This window comes from Ahaetulla prasina, chromosome 1, assembly GCF_028640845.1.
Source record: "Ahaetulla prasina isolate Xishuangbanna chromosome 1, ASM2864084v1, whole genome shotgun sequence".
Lineage (NCBI taxonomy): Eukaryota > Metazoa > Chordata > Lepidosauria > Squamata > Colubridae > Ahaetulla > Ahaetulla prasina.
The window spans coordinates 365,378,905-365,400,184 of NC_080539.1; the positions used below are offsets into that span (position 1 = coordinate 365,378,905).

The 21,280-nt window shown below is 36.4% G+C and overlaps 1 protein-coding gene across 1 annotated transcript in view; it reads left to right on the plus strand.

Moving 5' to 3' along the window:
- The window catches only part of LOC131188285 (semaphorin-4E-like), a 36,512-nt gene that overhangs the window by 11,062 nt on the left and 4,170 nt on the right, over positions 1 to 21,280 (plus strand). Inside the window, exons 4-13 of the mRNA XM_058163456.1 lie at positions 354 to 452; positions 3,926 to 4,025; positions 5,610 to 5,720; positions 11,136 to 11,281; positions 12,578 to 12,645; positions 15,213 to 15,369; positions 16,142 to 16,358; positions 17,012 to 17,127; positions 17,267 to 17,433; positions 19,417 to 19,469. Coding sequence (XP_058019439.1) covers positions 354 to 452; positions 3,926 to 4,025; positions 5,610 to 5,720; positions 11,136 to 11,281; positions 12,578 to 12,645; positions 15,213 to 15,369; positions 16,142 to 16,358; positions 17,012 to 17,127; positions 17,267 to 17,433; positions 19,417 to 19,469 — 1,234 coding nt within the window. The remainder of the gene's footprint in view (positions 1 to 353; positions 453 to 3,925; positions 4,026 to 5,609; positions 5,721 to 11,135; positions 11,282 to 12,577; positions 12,646 to 15,212; positions 15,370 to 16,141; positions 16,359 to 17,011; positions 17,128 to 17,266; positions 17,434 to 19,416; positions 19,470 to 21,280) is intronic.

The following is a 21,280-nucleotide window of genomic DNA, read 5'->3' on the forward strand; positions in this document are numbered from 1 at the left end:
TATACCGTTGTGACAAAATAAAAAAAAAACATTTTTTTCTCCCTAGAATCAGTAAAAGGGTCTAAATTACATTAGAAGTGATTTAATATATTTTGAAGAGAGAAATTAAAACACATTATCATGTAAAGAATTTTCCTGCTCATCCAGTGTCCTAAAATTACTTAACTGTACCATTTATCAGTGCATTTGCTGGAAAAGTGTTCTTGTGTTGTCTCCAAAAGACAAGCATTGTTCTTCTGCCCAGGGATCTTACAATGCCAGTCTTTGCTTACATTCAACAGCAGAATAGTTTTCTAAGGTTGAGAATATAACTGCAGATTTTTTGAAGTTAATAATTTATGTGCATTTTTCAGGAAGAATGCAACAATTATATACTTATTATGCATAAGATAAATGCAACAAATTTATATGTATGTGGCACAAATGCATTTTATCCAGCTTGTCATTACATGGTAAGTTCATGTCATATTTTTTGGATTATTGCACTGTCTTTTACTTATGGGAACAAAGAAATTTCTTATTTACTCAGAGTATTTAACTTAAGTCACTTTCTGAGTCAGGGGGAGCTACAAAATAGCATAAGAATTCTAGAAATAAGTAATGTAGAATACATGTGTCAATGGTTTGTAAAAGCAACTATAGGTAGCCCTCGACTTACAACCACAATTGAGCCCAAATTTCTGTTGTTAAATGAATATTTGTTAAGTGAGTTTTGCCCCATTTTATGACTTTCTTGCCATGGTTATTAAGTGAATCACTGTAGTTGTTAAGTTAGTAGCATGGCTGTTAAGTGAGTTAACAGTGTTAAATCACTTAATGGCTTCTCCATTGACTTTGCTTGTCAGAACTCACAAAAGGTGATCACATGATCCTGAAACACTGCAACCATCATAAATATTAACCAGTTGCCAAGCATCTAAATTTTGATCACGTGAACATAGAGATGCTGCAATGGTCGTAAATGTGAAAAATGATCTTAAGTCACTTTTTTTAGTGCTGCCGTTGTAACTTTGAACGGTCACTAAATGAACTGTTGTAAGTCAAGGACTACCATTAGGACTGTCCATTGCAAGCTTTTTCTTCACCCTGTTAAAATATTAGTAGCCATGGAGGAAATGGTACTATTTACAAAAGATAGTACAAGATCCAACCATATTCATCCTATTTCTTTTACTTGGCTTTCAGAATTGTTATGTTACCCTAAACAAGGTCATAAATTATGAACAATCCTTGAATATAATCTGTTGATTAGGTTTTCCAGGAAGCAGGAAGAGTTCAACAGAACATACCAGCACACTAGCTTTCTCCTGATAAGTTAGAATTCTTTATAACAATTCTAATTTAGCATATTATCTGAACTAGCTAATCAACTCTTAGCTCTCAGAAATTGGGAATATCACTAATCCCCACAATGGAAGAATGGATGATATTAATAGTTGTTAAGAAACACGTTTTGCTAATATTATGAAAAGGCTTACAATTTAGGAATAAGTTTCCAGTCCTCTTGGTCTTTTAGATCACACTCCTCTGCCTAAGTCAAAGAAGATACCGCTCGTAGGATGGGATCAGATCCCTCACAAAACAGTAACAGCCTCACAGTTTTAATTAGGAAAAGGACTAGGACAATATAACAAACAGGGCAATTACAACCTTTTCTATCAGCCAAAATAACATCATATGAGAGAATTGGAATACCCTCTGGAAAGCATGTACAGTAGGTGTTATATCTCATCCTCCCAACTGTTTGCTATTCTCCCGTTCCAGAGAAATGCCATCTAGTGATGAATGACATCTCCCCTTAATGTAGGTGATAAAATAGCATCTTCACAAAAGTTCTGCAATTTTTAAAACTCCATTCAAGAAAAATTAATGGGGTTGGAGAGCCAGCTTAGACTTTAAAAAGGTGAACTGATAATGTGAGATTACAGATTTCTGGTGGAATGAGATAAATTCTGGAATGGTATGGAAAGAAGATATACTACGGTAGCCTCTTTGGCTCTCTAGGAGACTTATTTTCACATACCAATTCATTCAGCTTACTAAAACCATCTTTGAGTATGAGTTTTACTTCTAAAAATTAATATTCTCTGGAACAAAAGTGTTTATTAAGATTATAGTTGCAGGAAACTGTTCAGTTAGGAAACTGTTCATATCTGGACAGTTTCCATTATCTGCTGTCCTTCTGTACAACAAGGCAAAGTAGACATAAGAGCCATAAGAAAATTTAGAGGAGTCACACAGCTTCCTCACATAAGATTGCATCACTTGTGAGCTGTTTTTAGGTATTCAGCTGTATATTTTTCTCTTTTTAAAAAAATATAATTTTATTTAAATTATCATAATATAAAATACAAATGAAAATAAAGATTTTGGGGAAATGTGGAAGAGAAGAGAGAGAAAAAGAAGTGTTGGTTAAAGGAAACAGGAAAGAAAATTAAGTTGCAATTTTTTTCAGCATAATAAAATAAAAATAGTAAGGCAAGTATTAATTTTTTACTTTTACATACTAACTATAAACTAGTCATTTCTTTAACAACAAACTTATCCCAGTCAGAATTCCAATTTTTTTCTGTCGCAAACACAGAGTTTAGAAGGCTTTCCAAGTAGAAAGAAAGCTGGATATATTTTTTCTTCAATTAAAACAGTTAATTTGTCCATCTCTGCTAGCTCCATCAGATTTTCCATCCATTCTTCCATTATGGGGATTATTACATGTTTCCATTTTTGCACATAAATAATTTTTGTTGTAGTCAGCATATGCAAAGTTTTTTCTTTTTCTTTGAAATAGAAATAGAAAAAGAAATAGGAAAATCTCTGGTTTCAATATTATATTTATTTTAGGAAATTCCTGCATTAAAATATAAATCTGGTCTGAATATTACTTTGTTTTATTACTAGTCCACCAAAGATGATAACATTTTGCTTCTTTACAATTATGTTTTCATCATACATTTGCAATACTTGTATACATTTGGCTATATTTTTCTTCCGGATAACAGAAAACAAATATTGGAAAGGATTATTAGGTTCTGCATGCCAAGAATCATGACTTTATAAACCCCACCACTCTACAGGGGCTCATGATGGTATATAGTGAGATAATTTTGAGAAGTGAAAATACTCCCATAAACTTATTCTGGTTTCATACTGATAAATACTTACCTTCAGAGGTGGCTGACCTTTGCTTTTCATATGAACACCTTTATGGATTCTCCAATGCATTATTGTAACCTCTGGTGTTAGTATATGAAGATGGAAAGTACATTGCTCATGAAAGATGACATAGCCTTGAGAATGCTTTGGAATTTTTTTGGGAACCCCATACAGTCATCATAGCATTGTCTAGTTTCCAGTCTCTGTTCAGCCCATTATATGTTAGAATAATTAAAGCTAGTTCCTGACCCTTACAAAGGACACTTTAAGTTATACTGTCTGATGAGTAAGGCTTCTATTATTTTTTTATGATCAGATTCTCACTTTGTTCTAGTATAGAGCATATTAGGTCTTGACATTTAACAGAAATCTGGCTCAGGTGGGTGGACATGGATTTAAAGGAATGGATTTTTTCACAGCTGCAATCAGCAGCAAAATTAGGATAGATTTTTGATAGCTAGTGGAAATGACAGATGGACTACAAAAGTTGATTTTTAGGACACTGACATTTTTCCAGTCAACCCTTTGATAACCAGAATTTTTTATACCATCAGAATATGGAGAACATCCTAGACTTTGGTTTCCAGACTTGAGATTTTTTAGTTTGTGTTTCATATAAAGCACTGTTTCAGTCATCCAGATTCATGCTCAGCTTGGAAGTTGAATGGAGTCAAGGGGTCTTTACTTTTTAATGGATAAGGAAACTGTGATTTAGCAAGAAATATGAACATTGTCACTAATGCATCTGCTCTCTGGGAATTATTTAAAATAGGTAATTGACAATATGAAATTACAGTTGTATACCAAAGCTACAGTAAGCAGAGGAAGATGTCCATATGAACCAACTATGAATTATGCCTCTTTAATGGTTGGTAAGTTTTCTCCTTGCCCTGCAAAATGTCTTGATATCTTTTTCATTTAGTCATGGTTGTCAACCACTGATTATTCAAATTAGAGTGAATATATTTCAGATGTGATGTTGCTTATCAGTCTTTGAATAAAGGACTGGTTTGAAAAAGCTATCAGGAAACTAATTGCATATGCAATCTGCCTATACAGTATGCTCTTCCTCAATAGCTGGCTGATGTAAGATTATTATTTTTTGAAAGACTCTGATGACATATTTATTCTTTTTCAACTTCGTTTCCTTATAGCCTTTGTTCTTTTTTGTATACTATAGATTTCAAATGAAGTACAAGGTCGTAGTGGGGGGAAGAATATTATCCTATTCTGCAAGCAGCAGCTTTTTGGTTAAAAAGTAATTTTAAAAAAAGAAGAAGCTGATATTTTACACAAAGACTCTTTTCAAACCATTTTCTATTGTCATTGGACAATCAGTGTAACCTTTTAAACTTAGCTGCTTGTTTTCCTCTATTTTTGGAACTTGCTGATATGTTTGACCACTGCTTCATTCTGTCAGGCATATGTTTGCAATGGAAGCTTAAATTGCTGACAGCAGTCAAAGTGTCAGTCTCAGCTAAAGGCTGTACATAGCTCTTAACAAAATGCCCTCAACTCTCTCCTCCCACCTCCATTGTAATTCCACATAGTCGTCATTATTGTAGTTGTCTCCATTCTCTGACTTCAATCCATTTTTCTTGCTCCTGTCAGTGCCAAGTCACCTTCAAGCACAGTTGAATAGATAGCTGTGGCAAAAAGGAGAAATAGTAAACTCAAGAGTAAGGAGGAGCAGATGTTGGTATAGAGTTGGAGGGACTGACTTTGCCAATCCTTAATGTTGGCATTAATATTTTCATATTAAGATGAAGAAAGCTATGCTTTGGACTTGCAATAATGCAAGGATGGCTTTTTGTGTTCATATTATTTATTATGTATTGGTTGGTTATATACCATTGAGTCAGATTCAATTTCTGGCAATTGAATACTCATAATCCTGACCTGCCTTACAAAAGTGTAATTTTTCTAATGATATGTAGATTTTCTAATGATATTCCTATTCTGTTTTTGATACCACATATCAACCTTTATCCGTAGTTTTCCTCTTCTACTTCCTTTATGTCTTGCCATGAATTATAGCAACATTTATTTAACTTGCTAAATTAAAATAAGATTAAGCAGATTTAATTGTTGTGCACGGTTCATCATTCTGTGGAGAATTGCTGTAACTCAAACTAATGTTAGGCTATTCACATGCTAAACAACCATATTTAATCTATTTCTATTTTTATTTTAAAGGAAAAGCAGCTGTGACACCCCAATCTAGCATCATATTGTGATCCTGGATCTTTCCATAACCTGCATGCATGTTATTAAATTCTGAAGGTGCCATTTGTAGTAGTGGCCCAGATACGGGATTTGACATGGCTCACACTTGTGACTTCTATGCTTTTGCTTCTATATTTAACCTTGAGCTATAGCACATACAATATATCTGTCTCCTCCTGCAAATTGTGTCAGGGCTAAAAAGATACATCTTTTTATTTGCTTTGTCTCAGATGGTGCACTTTATACAGCCACTTCAAATAACTTTTTGGGTACAGAGCCAATTATATTGCGGAGTTTCAGGAATCCTTTAAGGACGGAATATAAAGCATCTTGGCTTAATGGTAAGACATTTTGTACAAAATTAATGAAGAAAATGGTGTACAGAAGGCTTTTTTTGCACGTTAGTTTTTATCATGATCTCAGCTGCCTGTGTCACAGATTGTCACAAACCAAATTTTTAACATACAATTAAACTTGTCAGCATAGGACAAAATTGCATGATGAGAAAATAACACTATAAGGAACATTCTGGAGTTACAGTAGTAGCTTAATAAGTAAGTATTTTTTATTGAAACAAGAAGTCTTTTTTCCGATTTTATCAGGGATAAATGTAGCCCAACACAATACTCCAAAATTATAACCTAGTTTTTAGACAAAAACAGCTGTATAATAGAATTGTTGCAGATTTTAGTTGGAGAGCTTTGAAGTAAGGGCTGTTTTAGAAAATATTAGAATAATGGACCTCCTGCCATCCCCATTCACTCTTGGTCCACAAGTTTGCTAATTGCTCTAGAATATACCATTGTTAATACCACTTTATAATGCCTTGGTAAGGCCACACTTGGAATATTGCATTCAGTTTTAGTCGCCACAATGTAAAAAGGATGTTGAGACTCTTGAAAAAGTGCAGAGAAGAGCAACAAAGATGATTAGGGGACTGGAGGCTAAAACATATGAAGAACGGTTGCAGGAACTCGGTATGCCTAGTTTAATGAAAAGAAGGACCAGGAGAGACATGATAGCAGTGTTCCAATATCTCAGGGGCTGCCACAAAGAAGAGGGAGTCAAACTATTCTCCAATGCACCTGAGGGTAGAACAAGAAGCAATGGGTGGAAACTAATCAAGGAGAGAAGCAACCTAGAACTAAGGAGAAATTTCCTGACAGTTAGAACAATTAATTGGTGGAACAACTTGCCTGCAGAAGTTGTAAATGCTCCAACACTGGAAATTTTTAAGAAAATGTTGGATAGCCATTTGTCTGAAATGGTGTAGGGTTTCCTGCCTGGGCAGGGGGTTGGACTAAAAGACCTCCAAGGTCCCTTCCAACTCTGATATTATTATTATTATTATTATTATTATTATTATTATTATTATTATTATTATTATTATTATTATTATTATTATTATTATTATACCTAGAGTATTTTATTTATTGATTTCTGATATTGATGTATCAGCAGAATCCAGAGGCATGGTATTTCACAGCCATAATAACACAAATCTATATACATAAAACAAAGTAAAGAATCAAATGATCAAGCTTTGGGATAGGGTAAGGTTAGAACTTGGCCATGGTTTCACTGGATGCAGAGAAGGATAGTTGAGGCACTATATTTTGGTTTTATTCTTTTTTGGCTTTTTTATTTGTTTATGTAGCTTGCCAGATTTTTAAAAATGGTTGGTTATATAAGTCTTGTAAATAAATAAATCTTAAATACATTCAGAATAGTCCATCTCAACTCCTCCTTAAAATAGACTCAAGGTAGACATCAATATGTTTTGAGTGGGGAGATAGGGCTTTCCTGTAAGGTAGGAACATCACTAAAATTCACCTTTCTCAAGCTTGTATTGATATAACTTGTGCAGTGGAAATCCATAGTGTTTCCCTCTGAAATGAGTGTATCGGATAAATCAGTTCTACCTGGAGAAGGCAGGAACCATATGAGGTTCTTAAAGTCAAAAACAGTTGACCAGAAACCAGTATAGCTATAACTCTAGACTGGAGATGGAGGCATCTGAGACTTCAGTTAGGAGCTATAACAGCATTTGGGTTCTCTGGACTTGTGTGCAATGGAATCAGCAACATTGGCAGTACCAGTGGAGTCAATGGAGCTAGTAGTACCATGGATACATATTGTAAATACAGTTGTTCAGAGTAGGAGAGAACCAACTGAGTTTTGACATAAGTTGTGAAGCTACTGCAAACGTTTGCTAGGGACCTGAAAGACTACAAAGAAGTTTGAGGCTTGAAGCACTGTGTGATTCTCTGACCGACTAGTTGTCATAGGTCAAATACCAGGGGTAATGTTCAATATGGAAAGGTGAGCAAGGCTGGCAAAGCAAGAGGCTGGAGTGGCGAGGTAACATAATGTAATCAGGCAAGGCTATCTGTCTGGACTCTGGGGCAGTATGTACTCTTTGCCTCCTTGAACATTTGGCTTGGGCAGCAGAATTGATAATCTCATGGGTGCTTTTGGCCTGGGAGAGTGGCCCGTGTTGTTGACTCTTGTTCAAGCTTCAAGTTCACAGGTCCCTCATCTATACTAGGACCTCATCTTTTTCTTTTGATATACTGCTTTGGGACTTTAAATTGTCTGCACACCTCTGCAAGGTTGGGGGGCTTGAGGAGCACTGTAAGATTTCCTCAGGTTGTGAGCTGTTGCTGCTGGGCTCTAAGGCAAAAGCAGCTGACAGACTGATGGGAATCCATGAGAGACTAGAATGACTTTGGGACCTTGGGCAGTGCCATGGATGAATAAGTGAATGAATGTGGGTGTAAGTGAGTGACTCAGCCTGGAAGGTAGGGACCGGGGTGGGAAGAAACATGGAGGTGGAGAGGGGGCAGGTAGAAATATTAATGCTGAGAAGTAGATATGGTGGAAATCTGAACAGCTCCTGTTCAAAGAATAGCTGTGTCAGCTGTGTCCAGGAAAGCCTTTATAACAGGGCTGTCAAATTCACAGCCCGCGAGCTGGATGCGTCATGCGCTGGCCATGCCCATGCTCAGTTTAGCGAAGAGGAAAAAAGTCCTGATATGTCACATGATGCCACTGTTTGACACCTCTCCATCAAGTGCTTCAGCTGTACCCTTTCCTAGAGTGAGAGGTCTTTCAGACATTGATGCCCTAATTAATGTGCTCTACATAGGATTAGCCTAGAAGACAATTTGGAAGCCACAGCTGGTCCAGAATACAGCAATGTGAGCAGTGGGGGGTGCATAATGTTGCATCCATGTGTCGTTCTTGATTTGTGAGCTTTACTGGTTACCAGTTGGCTTCCAAGTTAAATTCAAATTGCTGATGATCATCTATGAAGACCTATATGGCTTAGAGCCTCGTTATCTATCTGGGGTCTGTCTCTAATAATTTCTGATTGCTTAATGAGATTGAGGACAGTGGGTGCACTTCAGATCCTTTTAGTCAAGTAATGTCATCTAGTCAGACCTAGGCAGTGTAGTATCTGTCCCCCACCCCCCAGTTAACTGATTTTTGTAGGTTCATATGTCTCCTATCCTACAGTTGTTCTGAAAGTTGTTAAAACATGTCTCTGTTCCTAGGACTGGGGTTATGGTGGACAAACAAAAAAACCTTTTGTTAGGGCATGGCTTTTGGGGAGGGGGGGTTGGTTGGTTTCAGGATGCCGATATTTTATTATTTTTGGTTAACATTTTTCTTATTGTTTCACTGTTCCTGATGCACATCTTTTCTTAATATTTGGGTTTTCTCTGTATTATAAAGCTCCCAGTGTCATTTGGGACTCAGTCTCCAAATCTAGTAATAAATTTAAAAATAAATAAAAATGGGTTAAGGTGTGATGGTTCACTCTTAGAAGACTTAAAGGGCTAGGTTAGAGACAGATCATCTTGGGGGAGGTCTTTCTGTATGGCCACTAAGAGCTTATATCACCCTGATGACTTACAGTAAGTTCGAACATGGTGTTGTCCATTTGGAGTCATCCAGGTATAAAACTGTCATTTGAAATGCTGACAGAATGCTAGCAATTAATAGACCTTTTTTTCTGTGCAGACATCTATCAGTCATTATCTGGGCATCATTAGATTCCTAGTTCATATTTTCCAACACTTTTCAGTATGGCTATGTCAATTGCCAAACCTCTGGGAGGCTTCAATACAATCACATCCTACTTGATGAGGTTTTTTGCTCTTCTCCAGTAGTCAAAGAGTTACTTCCAGACATCGGGATCTTATCCGTTGGCAAGTTTTTATTATTTATTTACTTACTTATTTACATATTTAATTTATTATTTATTTCTATGCCACCCATGATTCTGTTCCTTTTTGTTGAGCCTCTTTCCATAAATATTCTTGTTATGTTTAGTGAAATAGTTTGTCTATCACTTTTTGCTTTGCTAGATTCTTGCTTTTTGGAAAGCTGCCTGGTTTGGCCTGTTTCCTTTAGATATACCTTTTACTTATATCTTTGATATTCATTATCTTCCCCTAACATAGAGTTCTCCAGATCTTTAGCACAATATTTCTTCGGGGACATTTCTGATTAGCCCTTTTTGAACTCAGTTCCATATTACTTAAATTCTCAATTCCTACCTGACTTGAAGAAAAGTCAAGTTCTTTCTAGCCCAGGACTGACTTTACACCATTTCTTTTCTGCCTTACCTCAAATTCCTTCCTCAGATCTCCTCTCATTTTAAATCCTATCAAAGCTATCTGATTTTCTTTCATAGTATCTGAATTACAAATTGCTATGTTGACTGTCCTAAGCTAAACTACCAGAAGAGTAGCACCAAGTCTGTGTCCTTTACTCTTAGGAAAAATGGTATACTTGTTTATTAAATTTAATTATAACCTTCTAGCATGATATCAAGGTTCTCCCAAGGATTCCATCACTGATAGTTTATAATTTGTAAACTTATTTCATTTAATTAATTGCTTCAAAATCAGATAATTAATCCATAAATAAAGTTCTTTAATCCACTGACAGGCTTATTTTTCATCAGTTTTACTTGCCAGCAGGACTCCTATTCCTTTTGTGACATAGTAACAGAAACAAGATGCAAGGAGATTTAATTAGTTTCTATAAACAGTTCTTTTATTTTAAAAAGGACAAAATTGATCTCATTTAATTTGGGTAATAACACATTATCCTTCTTATAAAAGATTAATCTTTCATGTTATAGTTGGTGTCTTATGTTAATCTGTGTTAATTTCTGCTGTGCCCTAATTTTTAAGAAGTAAAATTGGAAAAGGGGACGGACTCAAGCAAATATGTGCAAAGGACAGGATTTAAAATATCACCATGAGGTAATTCATGTCCTCATTTTAACTCATGCAAGTTTCAGTACCTGCTGAAAATTTATACTTTACTAATAGATTGTGTATTGGTTTAAATAAAGACACACAATTGTACATAAAGAGGTGAGTGATGGGAAAGAAAAAGCTATCAGGCCAAATGGATTGCTATTTGATACATTACGGAGGAAAAACATAAAGAATATTTCTAGGAAAGTGGAAATCCAAGACATATTTGGCCAATGCAGGAGCTAGGTGTTGAGCTTTGATGTATTTGACTATTACGTTTTAAAGGCTTAAATTACAACATTTGAATTCATAAAATCATTACTGCCCACATTTTACTGGACATTTTGATTATTTTAAAGAGAAAAATGGAATAGCCATGGCTTCTTAGCATTCTTCCCTGTCTTTAGCTAAAACTAAAGCAAAAATTCTAAAATAATCATGGATTTTCTTTGCAGCCTTGCTTATTTTTATGTGTTCCAGAACCTACCTTTATTCATATGGAACTTATAGAGGAGAATGAAGCAATCTCTGACTCTGACAGAATTTATGTGTTCTTCACGGAAACTGCTACTGAGTTTGAGTTCTACGATAAGCTTCGGGTGTCACGAGTAGCTCAACTTTGCAAAGTGCGTGTTTGAATTACTCATTAGACTCTGAAAAAGAGTCAGTGGAGATATTGGGCTGATAGGAAATGGTTCATATTTTCATTGAGAAAACAGAATTAGGAGAAAGAAATTGTACTCCATCTCTTTAAGGAAGAGAGCCCTTTATTTTGACTCTGTAGAACACAATTTTTCCTTTTTGCTACTGTATTAAGAGGAAGTAAGACAGGCAGCTAGCTCTCAAATGGTTAATCATCAAGAGAACTTTTAAAATTCTATAGATCTTACATATGTATGCATAATGACTTCAGTAATATAATTATATTTATATAAATTATATAAAGTAATATAATTCAGTAATATAATAATATGACTTCAGTACAGAGTTGTTAATGCCTGGAATGCACTACCTGACTCCGTGGTCTCTTTCCAAAATCCCCAAAACTTTAACCAAAGACTATCTACTATTGACCTCATCCCATTCCTAAGAGGTCTGTAAGGGGCGTGCATAAGAGCACCAGCGTTCCTGTCCTAATGTTCCCTTTGATTGTATCCAATTCGTATAGTTATTTCATGCTTATGCTTATATATATGCTTATATATCGTATAGTTATTTCATGCTTTACTGTTGTGACAAATAAATAAATAAATAATAAAATGTTTCCCTACTCAAGATGTCCCATTCCCAAAAAGAGCTTAGTACAGCTGTTTGAAGTGGTGCTCCTTTGTTTCACCAAGCTTAACTCAATACAGAATTTAGATCAGAATTGAGAGAACTCCTAAATCCTGCACCAATTGAAGCACCAGGGCAAGCCTGTTTGCTTTGGCCAACAATTTGTCTCTGCAAATGCAGATATGCATAAAAGATTGCTGAAGGCTATTGCTTTGACATGGCATACCAGCTCCTAGAAGTGGGTTTAAAAAAGGGAAGTTTCATTTTCTGAAGTGTATTTAGTGAATTAAACATCCAGACATTTCAGTTCCAAATCAATTATGAATATTTTCTGTTGTGTTTATTGTTTTCCCTGTTCATGGTTCTCTTGGTGCATCTTCTGGATCTATTACAGGCTCATTTTTAGTGGTGTTTATCAAGCTGCTTGATTTATTTTCATAAAGCAATGAAATAATGTATTAAAATCATAAAACAAGTTAACATTTTGGAACATTTTGCTAAGTAGTTTTGTAACAGGATTTGATTTTTTTCTCTTCAAGGGTGATCTTGGTGGAAAGCGAACATTAAAAAAAAGATGGACCTCATTTTTAAAATCTACCCTTCTCTGCTCTGTTCCTAAACTGCAATTTCAATTTAATATCCTTCAGGATGTCTTTGTAGTCAAGAATTCAAACTGGCGGGAAACCATAATTTATGGGATTTTTACCCAACAATGGTAAGAGTTCTCCATAATATCCCAAGACATTTTCAATCTCCCTCTTAAAATTAACCACAAAGGGCAGGTATATTGGAAGTATAATGGTAACCATGTAGTTTAAGGCAAGATCTATAATCACTGGCAAATACAGATTTTAGTTAAGGTAAAGGTATGAATTTGATTCCATTATTTTGCACTATACTCTGACATGAAGAATAAAAGGTCAAAATCACTGAGATTTGTGAACTCTTATAAAACATTCAGGAGGCTTGAACTGGGAAATTTCATGGAGCGGTTAAACCAGTACAATGGTCCTGAATTTAAAAAAAAGCTGCTGTATCATTTATGACCACCATATTGGTTCTGCTGAGAATACTTTTGTGGCATCAATTCCCTAATATTGTTAGGGAATACTGATTGATAAATGATTTATTTCATGTTTTGGTAACCTCAAGATTAAATTATTATACATGTTCAAAGTTATATTTTGAATGCTTGCTTACTGAACAAGCCATAGTTGCCAGATTGATACATTATACTAAGCCTCAATGTGGGTGGGTCATACAAACATAGCTAGAAATAAGCATACCGTTCTATGATTTGTCCCACAAATCCTGCTAATTTGTCTTATTATGGCAGGGATGGGAAGGTCCTGGGAGAAATTAGCAAAAAATGTGTGTACACTGTGTGTACACTGAGTATATACTCACAGCAGGATCACATAAGATATGAAGCTCATCCCACTGGCCCAATTAATGCTTTTTAATTAAATTAATTTTTCCACTTTGACCCTCAAAGCTGCTTAACTCCTCCCTTTCAACCACCACAAAAGAATTTTTCAGCTCCATTTGTATAGAGACATCACCCTATTACTAGCTATTGGCCTTTCAAGGCTAAAATAATTCTAGAAAAAAAAAGGGTAGCTCAACCCTAGATTAGACCCTAACCCAAGTTTACCCAAACTTTAATGATGGAATTAAAAAGCAACTGAAATCTTGGAGTAAAAAAACTACTAAGCTGCTGGGTTTCACTCCAAATCCAGCTCATACCAATGATACCAATCATTTTGGTATATGTGTGTATATGTGTTCCTGGGAGAGATGAGGAAAGAGCGCTGGAAAGATATGCCAAGAAAACTACAAGGAAGAAATAGTGTAAAGTGATTGAGGGCTGGATGATTGACCCTTCAAGATCCTCAACTTGCTGCTGAGGAAGAGTTGAGGACCTTTTGGGGTACCAATAGTGTTTATGACACAGCTAGATTAGAGCCTTCAAAACATCTAGTTCAGTGATGGCTAACCTTTTTGCCATTGCGTGCCAAAAGCAGGGGGAGTGTGGGTGGGGGGAGACATGTGCGCGTGTGCCCACACCAATAATTCTATGCACCCCCCCATGCATGCGTGTGAGACCCCCGCTCTACCCGCTTTTGGCACAGTGGGCCCAGAGCCTTTCTAGGAGCCTAGGGAGGGCAAAAACAACCTTCCCCACCCCACCCCACCTCCCCTGCTTTTGGCACGCAATGGCTCTCCAGAGGCCGGAAACAGCTTTTTTCCTGACTTCCGGTGGGCCCAGAAGGCTCAAAAATCAGCTGGCCAGCACGTGCATGTGTGCCTGAGCTGAGCTCGCATGCCCACCAATATGGCTCCGCGTGCCACCTGTGGCATTCATGCCATAGGTTCGCCATCACGGATCTAGTTGTTGATATTGCCATGCAGGAAAAGAAAATTGAAGCTGCAGGAGAAATAAGTAGTATAAAAGCTCTACACAATAAAAGAAGAAATAAATCAACTGTACATAGATAGACAAATGGATCATAGAAGAAATCAATCCACAGACCTTGCTCAAGGTGACACAAGTAACCAAATTATTACCCTTTGGACAAATTATGTTAAGATCTAGTTCTCTGCAGAAGTCTGTAATGCTGGCAAAGGTGAAGGAAAGAGAGACTGGAGAATGACCAGGAAGCAAGATAATGGATTTAATTACAACACAATGGTTTGGAAGACCTGAAGGATCAGGCTGTTTACAGATATAAGTCTTTGATCATATTAAATATTGTCATAATATTTGATTGATGAATATAATAGTATAGCCAAGTAAGTGAATTACCATTTTTTAAAATGGAGAAATGTACAGCAATCTGAGGTAATAATATTTTGCAAGCTGTTGTCGCTTTCTTAAGCTAAGAAACCCAAAACACACATTTAATTCCTTTATGTTCTTTACCATTTATTCCTCTTACATTCAAGTGGCACTCTTTCATGAGCCATAGTTCTTACCAGATAGGCCCATAGATACTCACCTCTGCTACTCCTAGTTTAGTAAATTAAGGTATCTTGTGTTATCAGGTTAAGCCATACTTTATTATATGCAGCAATACCTCTAGCAGTAAGGATAATACCAGTTAATTTTGATCCATTTTGGGCAATATATCTCAAGTGGAACCAAAGGCCAGTTTTAACTTCAGTGCATTCTATTCCATTGGGTTACAGAATTTTTTTGCCACATTTCTGCATTAGAATAGATTATTTCCTACTTTCAAAAAAGCTGTTCATTGTAGAATTCTATTTTGTGCTTTATTTAAGGGGAAAGTTGGATATTTCAGCTGTTTGTGCATTCCAGATGGAGACTATTCGAGATATTTTTCTGAAAGGGAGCTTCAAAAGTCCTGTTGCTTTGGAAGGTTCTCATATGAAATGGGTGATGTACAGAGGAGATATCCCAACTCCTCGTCCTGGGGCTGTAAGTCTCAATTTCTCCTGTTGAATAGGCATTTCCTTGTTGAGTATGAATATGGTTTGGTCTCAAGACAGGAAGGTTTGAATTAGAACTCAAATTCAAAATATTTTTCACACCCTGCAGGCTAACATATTTAAGTAACAGATGCTGCTCTCAGAAGATTAATTGTACTTTTCATTTGACTCTGCCATTTCTTAACCAAAACTATAGGCAGAGATCTTACAAAATATGTATAGGGTAAAACTCTTTGACAGGAATTATATTATAGCACAAAACAGTTTTAAATATTTAAGAATTTACAAATAATATTGGATATGTGGTAATTAATTGAACTTAACTCCTCGACTGAACCCAGACTGTACCATGTGTTAAGCTATCAAGTGTCTATTACCCTGTTTCCCCTAAAATAAGACATCCCCTGATAATAGGTCCAATCAGGCTTTTGATTGCATTCACTAAAATAAGCCCTCCCCGAAAATATTTAAACGCATGTCCCTGCCATTTCCTTTGGTTAGGGTTAGGGAGACAGAACTGGAAATCAGGTAAGACAGCAAGAGGAGCCCCATCTTGCTCCATGCACCCCAAAGTAATAAGACATCCCCGAAAATAAGGCCAAGCACTTATTTCGGGGTTCAAAAAATATAAGGCAGGGTCTTATTTTTGGGGAAACATGGTACATAACTCCTTATCTATATCTCCCCTTGGTAAGTAGTAATAGCTGATTTTCTAAATAAACAGAATACATACAGTAACTCACTTGTTCAATATTTTACAGTGTGTTTCTGCTCTACACTTGGGGTACAACTCTTCACTTGACTTGCCAGACAAAGTTCTCCAGTTTGCCCGAGACCACCCTTTGATGGACAGTATTGTGAACTCAGTTGGTCTTCAGCCTGTCTTCCTGAAAAGGGGTACCAAGTACACACAACTCATAATAAGCCAAGCCACTGACTTGGATAATATCACATATGACATCTTTTTCCTAGGAACAGGTAAATCACTTATTATGCTGCTTCCATAGTATGCTTTTTTTTAAAAATGCTGTCTTGTCAGTTTTCAAGACAGGTGAATGATTAGGTGTTTTAAAGCAAGGAGAAGCAAATAACAGCTCTAGTCCACCTCTATTCTAGCACATTATACTATAACATATTTTTGGTTTCTTAGTGATATCTTATAGAAAATATAGATCAAGTCTTTGCTCCCCATAATGTATTTTCCAGTAGATTCTATTGTAAGGGTATGTGGGAATGACCTTGGGAGACAGGAAGGAGAACCACAGACAACCAGCATGTAAATGGTATCTTAGCCCACGGAAATAGAGATGGTGTTAGAAAAGACCCCTATCTAGTTTTCCAGAGAGTAAAAAGGAAGGATGGGGGAAATTTCAGTCTTACATGATTTTGTTAATCTAAACTTTACCATCTATTTATACTCTCATGAGGATCTGAGAAACTTGAATGTTTGAATTTTGCTATTTCAGTGATTACAAATTTGTCACCAAGTTTGATTTATCTAAATTTATTGACTAGCCAGACAAAATAACTAAACTCTGATATTAAAGAAATACAATTTGGGTTATGTGTTTCTAACACATCAATAAAACATAAAGCAACTGAGGTTTAACTGTGTGTTTTATTTTATACAGATAAGGGCTATTTGCATAAAACTCTCAATTGTCATGGAGAATTTATTATTTTGGAAGAACTACAGCTGTTCCCATCAGCAGAGCCTGTACAGATACTCAAGCTAGCTTCTCTAAAGGTACAACATTGTCCTGGTCTATTCAGCATGACACCCTTTCCTTCTGTTTCATTCCATTGTCTACTTTCAGATGTATCTATTTAAATGGTTTTTAATATCATTTAGGGAAAAAGTTAACTGTTTAGTGCTGTCTTTTCAGGGCCTGTTGTATGCCAGTTCTCCTTCCCAGCTAGTACAGCTCCCTGTTGCAATTTGCAGCTGGTATAAACAATGTTTTCATTGTATCTTGGCAAGGGATCCCTACTGTGCATGGTCCCTGTCTCTTCACAATTGTATCCTCCTGGCTAAATACCTTGAGAATTCACAGTGAGTAATGTAATCAATGGAACAAGTAATGAGACTCAATTCAGATTTTAAAGTGTGTACATTATTGCTCTACATTTTTAATCTTTTGTTTGCTTTGAAGCTTTGTCTGAATCGGCTTGCAACAAAATAAAACAAATCAAAGACACTGCCCAGCATTGTCTGTTTTTACTGCCTCTATTTTTGGTGAACTTGTTCGTGTTTCTTCAGGAAGCCGTGAAGCTCCCTCCTGTAGGTATTTTTTCCCTAGCTGATAACTGAGGAGCTACTTGCAATGGAGAGGAGAGGAAGCTTTTGCCAACCTTTGTACTACTGAGGATTCTAACATCTTTTTCCATTGAAAGTGGTGTTTCTATTGAATCCCAATTTTTTTTCTCTGAAGAGGCCTTTTTAGGTTTTATTGTAGGAGAGAATTCTGAATAGGGGAACCAACACAATTTAAATTTTTTAGATGACTAAATGAATGCTGAAGTTTTTTCCTCCATTGTTTTTGGAGTGGGGAGTCAGTATAGCATGTGACCATGAAAAAAGGAGTTTTATTAGAATCTCGAGGTTCTGCTGAGGACAAGGCAGAATAGCTAAGGAACTTCACAATCCTCCCCAATTCACAAAATACTTCACTGATACAATGAATCAAGGCTAAATCAAGGAGAGAAGCAGCTTAGAACTAAGGAGAAATTTCCTGACAGTTAGAACAATTAATTAGTGGAAAAGCTTGCCTCCAGAAGAAGTAACACTGGAGGTTTTTAAGAAGAGATTGGACAACTATCTCCTACTTGAGGAGAGAGTTGGACTAGAAGACCTCCAAGATCCTTTCCAACTGCTATTCTGTTAATATTTTTTCTTTCAAAAGAGCATATTTTGCACTGGATGAATAAGTCCCTGAAAAGGATGGGAGGTTAAGAGCATTTCAATACAACCTATGTTGCTTGGCAATGTTTAGATTGCAAGCATTATGCTGGTCTTTAACTATAATAAAGGTTTGGTTTGATTTCATTTGATTGCATACTCCTTGGGACTGAGATCAGTTCTTTTATCCTTTAATGCCGGATTATTTTATGATACAGAATTGTGTCACTCCATAACCATAGTTGGTGTATTGTGCAAACAAGCCTTAAAATATGTCTGGAGATTGCGAGGGTTTGGAGGGGGACAAAGAGACTTAATCCCAACAAAATTAGGAGCTTTGAAGAGGGAAATTTGAGCTATTTCACACACACACCCAATCTGGATTTATACTTTCCAATGCAGAGCTGGTTTGTAATACCTGGGTTCACCTAGATTCAAAGCTCACCCTTAAGAAAAACAGACAGCAGCTCTGACTAGGGGAGTCTTTGCACAGATCCATCTGCAAACCTGTACAGCACAGGTTTTCCTGAATCAGGAGGTTTTGTTCACTGTAAGTTATGTCTTGGTCACCTCCCAATCAACACTCAGATATGATATAATGAGTTGAGTGATTAGGCACTTTTTGACAAAGTTGTAGGGGTGGTATCCATGGTTATCCCTGTTGCAGCCATTGCAAGCATTCGCTAGCCATGACCACCCTCATTGTCTAACTGTCTAATGAGGAGGGACCAAAATTATTATCCTACCAGGTGTTTATGATGAGGCTTCAACATTGAAGCCCAGTATGTGAGTTTGAGGCAGTAAGGTAGCTTGTCAGCTGCAGGGAGAGGGAAAGGCCAAGGAAACGGGGTAGGCATTGGTTACTCAGTAGAAAAGCTAGGATAGGTGTAAGGTGAAATACATACAGAAGTGCCCACAGCTACAAGTGGTATATCCCACCTTCTATGTAGTTTATGCCATTGAAGCAAATTTTTCTTAGCCTCTTTTTGTAGTAGAGTTTCTGATTCCTGCTATTCTCAGACTTCCTTCTCTGCACTTCAAGGCTGAAAGTAGATTTTTAAGAGAAGATTTCTGTCCACTTTGAATGTTTTTTAATATCTTTATGAAGTCGTTTTCTTTCTTTCTTTTTTTATCAAGAGATCTAATCCAGAGCATCAGGAATGGTGATATCAACAGGTGTCCTGAAGTAGGTAGGAGATTTTTTAAAAAAAAAATAAGACAACATATTCTCTAAACAGCAAAGTATTGTTTAGTTATAAAATCATTGGTATAATAAGATAAATTGCACCATACAAGTATTCCAAATTTAGGTGAATCATTTAATATTGAATGATTCATCCATCCATAAATCCGTTCTCATTTACTCAAAGTTCAATTGCTTAGGGCAGATTTCTTTTTTTTGCAGTAATTTCATTTTTTAAACCAATTTTACCCAAAGCTAAAGGACACATTGGTAGCAGTTTCTGGGCCTTTACTGTCTAACTAAGGAGAAATTAGGAGAAATTAACTAAGGAGAAATTTCCTGACAGTTAGAACAGTGAATAAGTGGAACGACTTGCCTGCAGAAGTTGTGAATGCTCCAACACTGGAAATTTTAAAGAAAATGTTGGATAACCATCTGACTGAGATGGTGTAGGGTTCCTGCCTGGGCAGGGGGTTGGACTAGAAGGCCTCCAAGGTCCCTTCCAACTCTGTTGTTATGTTATGTTATGTTATGTCTAAACAGGATCCACTGCTGACAACTGCCATGCTCGCTTTTCCTTAAACAAATACTTCATTAGTACTTTAGTTCGTGCTAATCTGGAAGCTGCCATTTACATTTTCCCTGATGTTTATAATGTAACATCATTCTAATATACTGTGAAAAATTTAAATTGATCACTCTCAGATTCAGCTATCTAATGTCTATCCAGCTCAGCTATCTAAGCTATCCAATTTTTTAATATATCTGTGTATATTCAACCATTGTTGGGATGCCGCATAATGAGCTTGAAGAAAAATGCAGAATACTCTAAATTTTACAGAGATTGGGAGTGCAACTAATAGATAGGATCATCACATGTCATGAATTGGCAGGAGAAAAGTTCTTTAGACAAAATTAGGTGAATTAAACTTTTAATTACAGGTAGTTCTTGTTTAACAACCGCCTCATTTAGCAACTTTCAGTTACAACAATAACTGAATAAAGTAATTTTATGTCCAATTCTTGCATCTACAATAAAGCAATGAAAAGCTGGAGTAAGATCATAAGCATAGTTGCAATTTCACATCAGAAGTGGGTTTCAGCAGGTTCTGACCAGTTCTGGAGAACCGATAGCGGAAATTTTGAGTTGTTTGGAAAACCGATAGTAAAAATTCTGACTGGCCCTGCCCCCATCTATTCTCTGCCTCCTAATTCCCAGCTGATCGGGCGGAAATGGGGATTTTGCAATAACCTTTCCCTGGAGTGGGGTGGAAATGGAGATTTTACAGTGTCCTTCCCCCTGGAGTGGGGTGGGAATGGAGATTTTGCAGTATCCTTCCCCCTGGAGTGGGGTGGGAATAGAGATTTTACAGTATCCTTCCCCTGCCACGTCCACCAAGCCATACCCACCAAGCCATGCCATACCCACCAAGCCACACCCACAGAACCAGTAGTAAAAAAATTGGAAACCCACTACTGTTTCACATAGCAATCGCTTTCCTAATGACCACATTGACAGTCTCAATTGGGGTTGCTAAATGAGCTTATATTACTTTTTATGCATTGAAATAATCATATGTGAAGAAGAAACAACAAAAGTAGTAATCTAATATGGCTTTAAAGGGGGGAAAAAAGCCTATCTCAAATGAGCAAGTATTCAGATTATGATCTGATGCAACATGTTGTGAATATATTAAGGGCATAAGAGATAGCATCATTTGCATATTTTTATTTATAATTTTTATTAAACATTTGAAAAAGATAAACATTAAAGCAAATCAATATAAAATAAGGAAGAAAAGAAAAGACATAGCCAAA